The 14,158-nt window shown below is 37.5% G+C and overlaps 1 protein-coding gene across 1 annotated transcript in view; it reads left to right on the top strand.

Moving 5' to 3' along the window:
- PTPRQ (protein tyrosine phosphatase, receptor type, Q) overlaps nucleotides 1–14,158 on the top strand; it is a 232,711-nt gene that overhangs the window by 13,479 nt on the left and 205,074 nt on the right. Inside the window, exons 8-9 of the mRNA XM_010832015.1 lie at nucleotides 1,640–1,786; nucleotides 7,844–8,016. Coding sequence (XP_010830317.1) covers nucleotides 1,640–1,786; nucleotides 7,844–8,016 — 320 coding nt within the window. The remainder of the gene's footprint in view (nucleotides 1–1,639; nucleotides 1,787–7,843; nucleotides 8,017–14,158) is intronic.

The following is a 14,158-nucleotide window of genomic DNA, read 5'->3' on the forward strand; positions in this document are numbered from 1 at the left end:
ACTCATGTCCATTGAGTCAGTGATGCCATCCAACCATCTCATCCTCTGTCGTCCCCTTCTCCTCCCACCTTCAATCTTTCCTAGCATCAGGGTCTTTTCCAATGAGTCAATTTTTTGCATCAGGTGGCCAAACTATTGGAGCTTGAGCTTTAGCATCAGTCCTTCCAATGAATATTCAGGACTGATTTCCTTTAGGATTGACTGGTTTGATCTTCTTGAAGTCCAACGAACTCTCAAGAGTATTTCCAACACCACAGTTCAAAGACATCAATTCTTCGACCCTCAGCTTTCTTTATGGTCCAACTCCCACATCCATATGTGACTACTGGAAAAACCATAGCTTTGACTAGATGGACCTTTGTTGGCAAAGTTCTGCTTTTCAATATGCTGTCTAGGTTTGTCAGAGCTTTTCTTCCAAGGAGCAAGTGTCTTTTAATTTCATGGCTGCAATGATTTTGCAATGATTTTGGAGCCCAAGAAAATAAAGTCTGTCACTGTTTCCACTGTTTCCACTGTTTCCCCATCTATTTGCCATAAAGTGATGGGACTGGATGCCATGATCTTAGTTTTTTGAATGTTGAGTTTTAAGTGAACTTTTTAACTCTCCGCTTTCACATTCATCAAGAGGCTCTTTAGTTCCTCTTCACTTTCTGTCATAAGAGTGGTGTCGTCTGCATATCTGAGGTTATTGATATTTCTCCTGGCAATCTTGATTCCAGCTTGTGCTGTGTCCAGCCCAGCATTTTGCATGATGTACTGTGCGTATAACTTAAATAAGCAGCGTGACAATGTACAGTATTTAGGCTCCTAAAGTTCTGAAATGTTTTCAGACCTAAAAATATGATAGTCCTTTTCTCCCCTCCCTGCCCAATACACAGACGCACATGGATACCCAGATACACCTCTTCTATTTGGTGTTATTTTTGAAAATTTTGACAAGGTACTCTTTCATCTTTGAGGCTAAAAACTCAAGAAGGTGTATCTACTAATTATTGACTTTAGTAACGTAGAAGTCATTAGCAATAGTCTCAGACAGAGCAAGGAGGAACAAGGAGAACACATATCATACCTGACCACCTAGTCACGTGAGGGCTCTGGGGAAAAAGTAATCAATCTGTCCCCACCCTTGAGGAAGATCTGCAGGGAACAGAATCAATGGTCTCAGGGGAGAGCTAGGTTTCAGTTACAGCAAGAAGGGGGAAAAGCTATGCAGAAATAAAGTTGAGGATTTAAGGAATTTTGATGATGGCCCAGTTAAGAAATTTTGCTCAGAAACTAAACTACAGAACATTTCTAAATATATCTTTTTCAATATGAGTATGAAACGCTGTCACTGTTTTTATATTGGTAAAACCTAACATATTCCTTTAAAATATGCCAAAAAGTAACATGACCGTTCAATAGGGCTTTATATTAATATAAAAGTAATTTTAAACATGAAATATTTCTGGTTTTTTCCCATCTTGGTAAAATTGACACCGGTGCAATTCTAAGCGAAATGTTTAACATATATTCACTTTTAAAATTGTAATAGTGCATGTCAGTGCATATGTTAACACTTCGATTACTCTATACTTAATTAAGAATGATTACATGCTTGAAGAATACATAATCCACAGTTATGTTTTGCTTTTTGTAGGTCGGATTTTAGATAACAGCACTAAGGACCTTAAGTTTGCTTTCACTAATCTAACACCGTTTACGGTATATGACGCTTATGTTGCGGCTGAAACCAGTGCGGGGATCGGACCTAAGTCAAATATTTCAGTATTCACTCCTCCAGAAGGTGAGAACATCTCCTCTATTGTGTGAATGGGAACTTTATTGAGTCAGTTAAACATTGTATTAGAAACTGTTTGGTTGATATTTATCTAATTCATGTTATTTCCTTATCGGATGACTCCCTCGTACATTCTGAACATGTGTTCCTCAGAACACTAAACCCATAGCAGGCCTCGTGATAAGAGGGGCCAAAGAGCAAGTGGACATCACAGCAAACGTTACATGCTGTGTCAGCCTGCGTCTTCACAATGAGTACTACTGGCACAATCTCAAGACTACGTACATTTAACATGGCTTAAACCCCATTATTTACTGTATATTCTGTTTTTCCACAAAATAGTGTTCAGAGAAATCCACATATCCCACAATGCCTGTGGTGTTGTTGCTGCTCAGTCAGTGAATCATGTCCAGCTCTTTGCGACCCCAGGGACTGCATGCAGCTCCTCCGTCCTTCACTGTCTCCCGGAGTGTGCTCAAATTCATGTCTGTTGCGTCAGTGATGCTATTTATAATCAAAAGGATATTCTAAGCAATTGAGGGTTCCTGGAAGGTGCATAATATAAATTTACCAGAATAGGCTGAAATTATTTTCAATATTTCTCCTGAAGAAACTATTTGTATATGTTAACTACCACAGTCTAAGGCTAACTGTAGTGTTTAAAAAATATTACCATGCCATTTCACAACCTGTTTTCTAGGCCCACACCAAATTTGCTCAATGTCTTTCTTTATATATTGTACTTATTTAGGAGAATTCAACAATTTTTTTTTTTTACAATCACACTAACACTTGATAAAACAGATTTTGTTTATGTGATAGCTAACATTCAGTGAGTTGTGAGTTAAACACACAGGTGTGCACACGAACACATGCATGCACACACACAAACAAGGTTGGGCGTACCTTCATCAGAGAAATCATTCAAGTATTTGACCATGAGAGGGCAGCAACTATTAGGGAATTTTGTACTTTTCCCCCATTTCAAAGAATGACCCTTGAGATTATCTTGCTATTGAAAGAATGTAAAATTTATGTTACATCGATTTCAAATGAAAATAGTAATGTGTACATGGTTTCAATACACAGATTAAAGAGAAGCACCATATATAAAATAGACAAAAAATAATAAAGTGTTTTTATTTTTTTCATACCAGAATTTCTCTTTTGCATTTATATCAGAAGAGTCTTAGCATGTATGTCTTCTCCCTTAGACCTGAAATTTCTCCCACTTTTACCTAAACCTGCTCTTAGGAATTTTCAAGAAATCTAGACAGATTTATGTATGCTTGCCAAACACAAGATGCCAGCAACGTGGCCTTTATCAGACTTAGAGCCCTTGAATCTGGTCTTTTCTCGACCAACCCAATTGACCAATTTCTATTCTCATGTTGTACAATTAAATAAATTCAACCTTATTTCAAATCAAGCTGATTTTGGTGCTCCTAACTGAATCCACAATTTAAAATAATTGTTTTATCGTCATGATTCTTGGCCTACAGCATTTGACCAAAACAGTGAACTAGATAATATAATGTGTGTGTGTGTGTGTGTTAGATGTGAAGTCATGTCCAATTCTGTGCAACCCCAAAGACTGTAGCCCACCAGGATCCTGTGTCCATGGGATTTCCCAAGCAGGAATACTGGAGTGGGTTGCTATTCCTTTCTCCAGGGGATCTTCCTGACCCAGGGATGGAACCTGAGTCTCCTGTACTGCAGGCAGATTCTTTGCTATCTGAGTCACCAGGGAAGCCCAGATAATACACTACCACATACAATTCCATTTTATTTAGGATATCACTTAAACATTTATTTCCTTTTCTTATGTCTTTATTATTTAATTTACAAAATAATAAATAGAATATTTAAGGACATTGTTCAACGTACTTCACATGGGTTATTTTTGATGCCAAGTCATTTTGAATAGATGACTCTATTTGCCCTGTATGCCCGGTGATTTACTTCAGTTTTGTCTTACTGCCTCCTGAACTGCTCATCACCTGCTCACCACATCCAAGTGGCTCTCAGAACCCACTGGAAACTAAGGTGGCCTTCGTAGCTGTAAGGGCAAGCGTGGCATGGTTCTTTTCTCTGCATGCCTGCTTCCTCCATGAAGTTCTCAAGGAATAGTTCAGCCAAGGGGTCTCAGTGATATACTGGGGCAAATGCAGTGAATGTAGACTCTGACACATTAATTAATCCTGGTCCCACTGATTAAAAATTTGCCATAAAGGAATCTTTAAGCTGTATGAGAACAATCAAATAACTCATTAGAACATACACACTTTGAGTTATAATTGATACTTTAATTTTCTAGTATTCTTTTTATTTATTAATATAACAGGTTCTTCGTATTCTAATTAGTTTCTCAATTTTATTCTTCATATTTTAAAAATAGTCTGTAGTCTAATTAGGAAATCAATTAGAGCCAGGTTTTAAATTAATATATTTTAAAACAACCAAGGTTCTAACAAATCTCCAGATATTCATAGAAAAATATTGAATTTATTTCTTATAGAAAATATGTGTTATCACATTATAACAGGGCTGATTTCATTAATACTGAGAATGATATGGTCCATTGTCAAAGAAAATCAACATGATGTTGTGAAAGCAGTTATCCTATGTTTTTCATAATTTTTCTGCATTTCCCTTAATATTTTACTGAGCAGATTTCTACTTAGGCATGAAGAAGAGATGGTTTTGGAAAAAATGATGATAATCTCCAGTGTTACAAAATGTCATAGTTGCCATTCCAGAATGAAACAACCTGCTGAATATAGCAATGACAACAGATTTTTGCTTGTTATTTTTACGTGGGTTAAAAAAGTCTTAAGTAAATTTTGCTGCTTCAAATCCCCTAAAACTTCTCTATGACTAGTGTCGAATATCTTTTAAGAAAGTTTACATCATGTCTTAAAAGCAAAAAAAGTATTGAAATCCATCTTTGCTCCCCATAAATAGACTAGTGAAGTGAAGACTTGTCCTCAGTAATTTCAATTTGCTATTTTCTGCAAATAGTAGTAACATCTTTGTAGGGAGATCACTGAGAAACTGTCAACTTTGTATTTTTCAGGATTCTCCATGGTTTTTATTTTTCAAATTTTCAGATTCAGTAGATTTTTACAAAATTCACTTCCAATGGGAGTTTAATTTGCTAGATAAGGGCAAAAATTATTTTAATGTATTTTCTTTACCCCAATACCACTTGTCTCCATTGTTTTCTAGGAGTTGACTTTTTTTAAATTGGAGATAATTGCTTTACAAAATTGAGATGGTTTTTGCCATACATCAACATAAATAAGCCACAGGTATACTACTAATCATTCTGAATTTTTTTTTTTACCAATTATATGTATACTCTGTTTCCTATTTATTAGTAAAATTTATAGATGTATTGACCTGAGAATGATTCATAGGTCATCCTCATAGACAACACCTTCAGAATTAATGCTGAACCATGAATAATTGCCTGTGTGTTTGATTTTCTTTAGTTAATTTGGTATCAATATTAAAGGAGTTTGATCTAATCCACACTTCTCTGGTTTCTCCATGAGAATTTTTGGTGTAACATATCAAGTGTCTTTCCAAAGACAAGATACAATGCTGTGTCCTTCATTTCCTTTATCCCCTAAGCTTTTTCTTCTTTCATAAAAAAGAGATAGCCTTACAGTTGTTCTTACACAAGTTTGGGGTACATTTTTAGGGTAATAGAGAACCACTTCACTTTGGATTGTGATTGTTAAGCATTAGTGTTATGGGGCAATACTTATTAAGTTGTATTGAAAACTATAAATCAGAAGATAAACAATGTCTATTTTTAGGTTTGGCTAACAGAATAAGAGACAATACAATTTAAATATACTGTTGTGGGTAATTTTTGTTGCACCAAATGGTACTGACCATTTCAGTTATTTGATAGTAGGTGGGATTTAGTTATCTGATGACTCTGATCAATACAGTTATTAAACTGCTTCTTCAACTGAGATTCTACATGAGTTCAAATTAGGTGGGAAAATGCCAGATCTCTTCTCTGATTTATATTATGCAGTACTGACTAAGACTTCATCCACATAGCAACCCCAGAAATGTCAAAGAAAGGTGGAATGGAGCTTTGCCAGTTAAATAGCTGTGTTGTTTTCATACTCTGTGGTTAATTGGAAAGGTTCTCTACTCCTGAATGATGTCAATATGATAAATATGAAAGAAACATAAGTTTAGCAACAATGTATGGTAATGAAAGAAATCTTATATAAGAGGTGACCTATGCAAAGGCTTTTTATCTGTCTTCTTCCTCCCTCTATCCTTAAGTGCCTAGAACGTGACCATATGATGAGTCCTCAGTCTGTTGAATGACAAATGAATAAATCATTTATTGTGGGGTTCTAATTTAGAACTCTTCCTCCATCTTTCAAAAATTAAATTGTTTTTCCTTCAGATTAGAATACCTGTGGGGAAATCAAGGTAAAGAATTATCCTCTGTATAGAGATACACTGAAATGTTTTTAGCAAAGGAGATTGAAAGAATTGACAAGTTATGAGTGTACCCATGTAACATTTATCTCTTAATTTTGAGCACAGGTTTTACCCATACTGGACTCTGGAGACTTGACTGCAATAATCAAATAATAGGCTTCTAATTTCAGAGTTCAGAGTATCTTCTAAAATCACTCTTGTCTCGGAAACTAATACTGTCACTTGATATTGGTTAATGATTCCATTGGGTTGTCATGGTTTTGAGATTCAGAGTTCAGCTATCTAGTCATTCATTAGTCAACAAACATTGAGAAATATTTACACTATTAAAATATCTAAGGAGTTGTTTTGTACTGATTACTTTATAGGGACCAAAAAACCCAACTCTTAATCTCTAAGATGAAATACTACATGATTATGCTAACTTCATGTTTAACTTCAGCTTAATTAGGTTCATTAATTATAAATAATATTTACAGGAGTTGTGACATTAATTCCTTTCTGTTATCTTAAAGAAGAATAGAATCATTCTTCGTTTGTATTTTATCCTTAATATGTCTTTCTTCCAACTGGAATTTGCTAACTGTGTGTAATATTTTACCTTAGGGAAAGAAATGTAATGTATGACCACATCCTAATCATAAAGAACAGTGCTTTTATGTCACATTTTCTCTTTCTTCAGCCAGCATACTATAAAGTCTTTTGAACCATTTATTCCTTATTGTAATCTTGTATAGTGATAGGAAAGATTTAATGACACCCATTTTAGAGATAGGGAGACTAAATGTGAAGGGAGGAATTGGCTATTAATAATCACATAATGAAATATAAACTAAAAGTGGACAAGTGCCCAAAGTAGAATTTTTCTTGGTTGATTGGTCCTGTTGTACTGGGAGGTTTCCTAGTAGTTGCCCTTGATGACATACATACATTTATTTTATGTATTTAATAATTTGATGCATTTATTCATTACAAAATGATCACCACTTGGTGACTTTCTAACTGGAATTTAAGTAGTTGGTACCTTATCTAAAACCAATTGTTTTTCCTTCTTTTTCTTTACTTCTGCAAAGAGTAAGGGCATCTGAAATTTGAGATTCACATAATTTATAAAATCAGCAGATAAAAATCCATTAATTTTTCAAACAAATTAAAAGTTGCCTAATAGAGTTTACCAGCTACATGTAATTGCATTCAGAGTATTCCAGATATTATCTTTTGGTATGTTTTAATTTTTGTAGAGACTTCAAGATTTCTACTAGGAATTCATCAGTCATAAACAACTTTCCCTGGAAAGTTATTTTTATAAATTAATTTGTTCTGAACAAATGTTATGGCATTTTGATTTGGGAAAATTATGTTACTCTGTTTCTTGTGTACATGTGGAGAGCAATGTATAGAAATTTAACATTAGTTATCTGTGTTTTTAAAGGGTCTGATACAAATCCAATTGTTCATAAATTAGTAAATTGTTTTAGTCTGTTTTCTAACAGAATTGCTTATATGCCTTCAGTCATGAGCTGCCTTCTGGAATTTTTAGAAATCTGAGAAGGTATTTTTAAAGCTCCCTCCTCTTCTCTTTTTTAGCTCCAGGTGCAGTATTTGATTTGCAGGTTGCAGAAGTAGAAGCCACAGAAATAAGAATTACTTGGAAGAAACCACGACAACCCAATGGCATCATTAACCAATATCGAGTGAGAGTATTAGTTTCCGAGACAAGAGTGATTTTAGAAGATACTCTGCTGATCGGAAAAGATGAGGTACTGCCCTTGAATTTCCTATTGTGTTGAGCCCTTTCTACCCGGTTTTAGTCCAGATAACTTGGGAGATTTGCCAACATGCAAACATAAAATATTTGACAAGCTTCAAAGTACAAAGTGAAGTAAATTTAGCTATGCTGATAATCTAGCTCATCATATTTCAATTCAAGACATTTATTATTAGTTAAGTGCTATTATTCTTTTTCAGCATATGAAAAATGTTAATTGAGCAATTAAGCAGGACTAAAGGTACTTCCATAAGTGAATGCTATTAACGTAATAAAGTTAATGAATTGTTTGGAAACTCCTGTTAAGATTTAAATACTCCTCCTAAGGTTGTGCTTGCAATTTGGAATAGTTGCCAAAGAAAGACACAATAACTTTAGTAACTGTTGTTGACAAATGGTTTTGTCCCCCTTAGTCTTAGGAACCCAGATTTCTCAAAGCTACCTCATTTAAAAACAAGCAATATACATTTGACTAAAGAAATCAAATAAATAAGAGATGAAATCACTTCATAAATATAAAATAAGAGGACAGTGTTTGCTTCTAGTCACACTGGAAGCCTTCTTTCCCTGCTTTGTTTCTATTTGAAAGTGTTGTGTTGGCCAAAAAGTTTGTTTGGGATTTCTGTAAAACGCTATGGAAAAATCGAAATGAACATTTTTGCCAACCCAATATAGGCAGCACTAATTTTTCCTTCACTGTCTTCATTTACCTCATCCAGACAGCTGTTCACCTGGGAAATCCTTCTAAGACTTTAAACTGATTGTATCCAGATATTGGTGGTTCCTGGGGCTCACAAAAAATACATCTATTTAAGACCAGTGAGTGTAGCACACTGTAACTTGGAGGCCCTGCCTGCTGGTTATTCAGCAATTAGGTTCCACTTGTTTGGTCCAGAATCATTACTTCTTCTAGCTGTGCTCTTGTTTTTCTCCACGTATATTATCCATTCTATTCCTAGTCCCAGACTTCCTCCATTTCTGATACGCACCTGGAAGTTACCTTCAGTTCAGTTCAGCCGTTCAGTTACATCTGACTCTGCGACCCCATGAATCGCAGCACGCTGGGCCTCCCTGTCCATCACCAACTCCCAGAGTTCACTCAGAGTCACGTCCATCGAGTCAGTGATGCCATCCAGCCATCTCATCCTCTGTCGTCCCCTTCTCCTCCTGCCCCCAATCCCTCCCAGCATCAGACTCTTTTCCAATGAGTCAACTCTTTGCATGAGGTGGCCAAAGTACTGGAGTTTCAGCTTTAGCATCATCCTTCCAAAGAAATCCCAGGGCTGATCTCCTTCAGAATGGACTGGTTGGATCTCCTTGTAAGGAGACTCTAAGGGACTCTCAAGAGTCTTCTCCAACACCACAGTTCAAAAGCATCAATTCTTTGGTGCTCAGCTTTCTTCACAGTCCAACTCTCACATCCATACATGACCACAGGAAAAACCATAGCCTTGATTAGATGGACCTTTGTTGGCAAAGGAATGTCTCTGCTTTTGAATATGCTATCTAGGTTGGTCACAACTTTCCTCCCAAGGAGTAAGCGTCATTTAATTTCATGGCTGCAGTCACCATCTGCAGTGATTTTGCAGCCCCCCAAAATAAAGTCTGACACTCTTTCCACTGTTTCCCCATCTATTTGCCATGAAGTGATGGGACCAGAGGCCATGATCTTAGTTTCCTGAATGTTGAGCTTTAAGCCAACTTTTTCACTACTTTACTATGTGCTTAGTGCATTCTGGCCAACCAGGACTCATTAGTACAAGTTGTTTGACCTCTGGCCCAGAGTTATAGTTTAATCCAATACTGACTCCATTCCTCTTGTGTAAAAGATGTTGAGTTATGCTTTCTCTGATACTTTAGTCGACAGCTCAGGGACAGGGCAAAAGCTTAACCCTCTGCTCCTGCTGAGAAGGCCTTAAATTAGATGCTTCACTCTTTTAGGATTGTGTGGCAGGTCTCCCACTTCTGCTAATGATATCTATTGAATGATAAGCCATGCCTCTTTTTCTCTTGAAACTAAGAGACTCAGGAAAGACTTCTTATGATATGATCCACAATCCCTGTGACATAATAGAGATCACATGAGCTTTGGTATATACAAATCTGGGTTTATATTTGTAATTTGGTCATTTAGTGTGTTTTACTGGAGAAGGAAATGGCAGCCCACTCCAGTGCTCTTGCCTGGAGAATCCCACGACGGGGGAGCCTGGTGGGCTACTGTCTATGGGGTCGCACAGAGGTGGACACGACTGAAGTGACTTAGCAGCAGCAGCAGCAGCAGCAGCAGCAGCAGCAGCAGCAGTGTGTTTTACAGCAGACAGGTTAAGTCATGGAACTAGGAGACAGAATGCTGGGTTTAAACCTTGGTTTTGGCCTTACTGATGGTTTAACCTTGGAAGAGTAGACCTGACCTCTCTAAACTTGTTTCCTCTTTAAGATAGGGACTCTAAGAGTCTGTGTAACACAGAGTTGTTAATGAGGATTTAATGGATTAATGTGTGAACAGCTTAGAACTCCACCTTGTGTATGGTAAGTCTGGTGACCTAAATAATTGTGACCTGTTGTAATTATTCATCATGGCATTGGACCTTTCACCCTCATTGGGACACAATATTCGTTTCCTTCAGTTTCAATAAAAGGAGACATTATACTTTCTTTCTGTGGTTGTATATTTCTTCATTAGATCAGGCCTATTGTTGATGTTTCTTCTTTCCTGTGTGATTGGTGTCTGGGTTTGCCTTTCAGAGGTTGGCGTGGGGAGACATGTGGCAGGAGCTCTAAGTCCAGTGAGCCAGTGTCCTACCCTGACTCTGCCTTTTCCTCTTTTTCTATGACTTTGAGTCAACTTTTGGAGACTTGCTGCCCTCATTTTTAGAGTAGAGCTTATATGCCTGCCTTCTGTTGAAGGGTATGATGAGGAGTAAAGGAGATAACAGATAAAACGTCTGGCTTAGTATGTATCCTTTTCCTTGACCTTGGTGTAGGATAAGGAATTTTCTATTCACTCGTTAACTTCTCAGAGTATAGCCTCCACACTGTGTCCTAAGAATTTTTGAAATCCTTGAAGTCTTGTTAGAAGTTGGGGAAGGCACTGGCGACCCACTCCAGTACTCTTGCCTGGAAAATCCCGTGGACGGAGGAGCCTGGTGGGCTGCAGTCCATGGGGTCACTAAGAGTCAGGCACAACTGAGCGACTTCACTTTCACTTTTCACTTTCATGCATTGGAGAAGGAAATGGCAACCCACTCCAGTGTTCTTGCCCGGAGAATCCCAGGGACGGGAGCCTCGTGGGCTGCCGTCTACAGGGTCGCACAGAGTCGGACACGACTGAAGCGACTTAGCAGCAGCAGCAGCAGTGACCTTCTACACGTCAAATAAAGCGTATATACGTTTTTTTTTTGAATGTTGAGTTTTTTTTTTTTTACATTTAATTTTATTTTTAAACTTTACATAATTGTATTAGTTTTGCCAAATATCAAAGTGAATCCATCACAGGTATACATGTGCTCCCCATCCTGAACCCTCGGATATACGTTTTTAACTGTCCTCATCTTCCCTGTGTCCTCCAAAACCCACTCCTTTACCTCCACCTCCCCAGCTTTTGACACAACCGTTTTCTCCCTAGTACTTGCTCCACTGTCATATACTGCAACTTTGCAAAACAATTTGGCCTTGTACTATGAAAAAGAATAAATTAAGAAAGCTAGCTCTTTTACTGTTTTCTAATTCCTTCCTTATAAGGGTATTCTGGAGAGTTCTGTCTTCAGCCATGTTACAGTGTCAGTCACTGCTTCCTATTTGCATGACTCTTTCACCTCGTTTTCCATGATGATTTTTCTGACACTCTGCATCCCTAATTACAATCATTTCTGGGGAAATTCTGCCAGGACTCATCACATTTAAACTCATCTACCCCATAAAACAACAAAACAAGCATCTTTTTTTGAGATAATAGGACTTGGTTCTTGATTGGAAGGAGGAGCCTATTAGTGGTAGGGACCTATTAGTTTTCCTATGGGACAGAAGAAGAAAGTCTGTAAGGGTAATTGATAGTTTTAATGATCGATAACAAGGTCAGGAGAGAGACTGAGTTGAAACCCAGATATGAAATAACAGGCTTAGAATTCCCTGTCCCCTTGGATTGGTCACACCGCAGATCTTTGGTCTGTAAGTCATTGTTGAAGAATTCGGGAGGCTTTTGTGGCATTTTTATATGTCTGATGTCTCTCTTTCTGGATGATGGCACCATTATCTTGTCTTCATGAGGGCTTAGAATCTTGGGATTACCTCTGACCTTGGTTATACTTAGCATTTAATAGCCACTCAATGTTAAGGCCAGTTCAAAGTGTAACCTTCATACCTCTGTATTCCATTCTTGTGTCCTCACTCCAGCTCAGGATTGCCTGGACTATTTTTGTTAGCTTACTACACTAGTAGTTTTCCATTGTATAACAGTTTGCCTCAAGCTTTAAACAATTCACATTTATCATCTTGCAGTTTCTGTGGGTCAGGAATCCAGACAGCTTGTGTAGGTTCCCTGCTAAGGGTCTCATAAGGCTTCAGTTAAGGGTCTTTCCTTCCTGTGTTCCCATATGGATGCTTAACTGGGGAAGAATCTACTTCTTGGCTGACTTAGATTTTTGACTCAAATTAAATCTGAATCTTGGCTGACTCAGATTTAATTTCCTTTTGATTTGAATTTGATTTGAATTAATTTCCTTTGAAACTGAGGGCCTTGGATCCTTGCTGGCCCCTTGACTAGAGACTGTCCTTAGCTCCAGCTCATAGGGGTCCCCCACAGTTTCTTGCCACAGAACTTTCGCAACATGGCCATCCACTTCATCAAGCCAGCAAGGACAGTCTGTATGATGTAACCATGGGAGTGACATCCCATCGCCTTTCCCTTAGTCCATTGCTTGGATGAAAATCACATTTCCCATACAAGAGTAAGGGATTATACAAAAGCATGAACAGCATGGGTTAGGGATAGTAGAAGGATCATGAGAAAGGCATTGCTCTGCAGTTTCTGGATTACAGTCCATCCAGATTAAAGTATTAATGCATTTAAACTATAAAAGTAAATAAAAAATGAGAATGGACTTGGAATATGAATATGCATCTATTTTAGTAATTAATGCTTTCCTATTGTAGCAGAAAGTCAATTGATACTGTCCAAAGTAAGTGAAAACTTACATAAGAAAACCGGTTAGAGTCAACTAGGTCCAAGATGGTGGAGCTGACTTTCACTAGACCTTGAGCCTTGGTATTTAGGCCTATTGTGACATATCAACAAGCTAAATGATACACCCATCAACATTGACTAAATCTGACCAAATGTTCTAAATGCTTTTAATTGATTTTTTTTTGATAAAACTTCCTAAATTGAATTCTTTTGAAGTTCCTTTGACCTCTAGCCAACTTTGGGGTGCTTCAGAGAGCCCCTGAAACATCCCAAAGAGAGATATTAAACTGTGTTTATTTGGTTGGTTAAATTACATGAAAAAGTTATCAAATGAGTAATAAATCCTCTCATGTTATAATGTCTGGTAAAATTACTAATACAGATATCCTAGAAATTATATGGAGAAGGCAATGGCAACCCACTCCAGTGTTCTTGCCTGGAGAATCCCAGGGATGGGGGAGCCTAGTGGGCTGCCATCTATGGGGTCACACAGAGTCGGACACTACTGAAGCGACTTAGCAGCAGCAGCAAAGTAAGTGACTCTTTGCGACACCATGGACTATATACAGTCCATGGATTCTCCAGGCCAGAATACTGGAGTGGGTAGCCTTTCCCTTGTCTAGGAGATCTTCCCAACCCAGGGATCAAACCCAGGTCTCCCCCATTGCAGGCAGATTCTTTACCAGCTGAGCCGCAAGGTAAGCCCAGTGACCCTTAACGGAAAAGTAAAATATATTATCTGGTGGTTTTAGAAGTAACACCGTAAGAACTGAAACTGAAATGATTAAAGGCGTTGCTTCCAACAAATATACAAATATTGAATCATTGTGTTGCACACTGAAAAGTAATTTGATGTTATATGTTGATTATATCTTAATTAAAAATAAACAATTGATTTCAAAATCTCAAAAAAAATGTTTCTTCTAGAGAGTAAGACTTGCAGTTGTAAAGC

This window comes from Bison bison, unplaced genomic scaffold, assembly GCF_000754665.1.
Source record: "Bison bison bison isolate TAMUID 2011002044 unplaced genomic scaffold, Bison_UMD1.0 scf7180017864535, whole genome shotgun sequence".
Taxonomy (NCBI): Eukaryota; Metazoa; Chordata; class Mammalia; order Artiodactyla; family Bovidae; genus Bison; species Bison bison.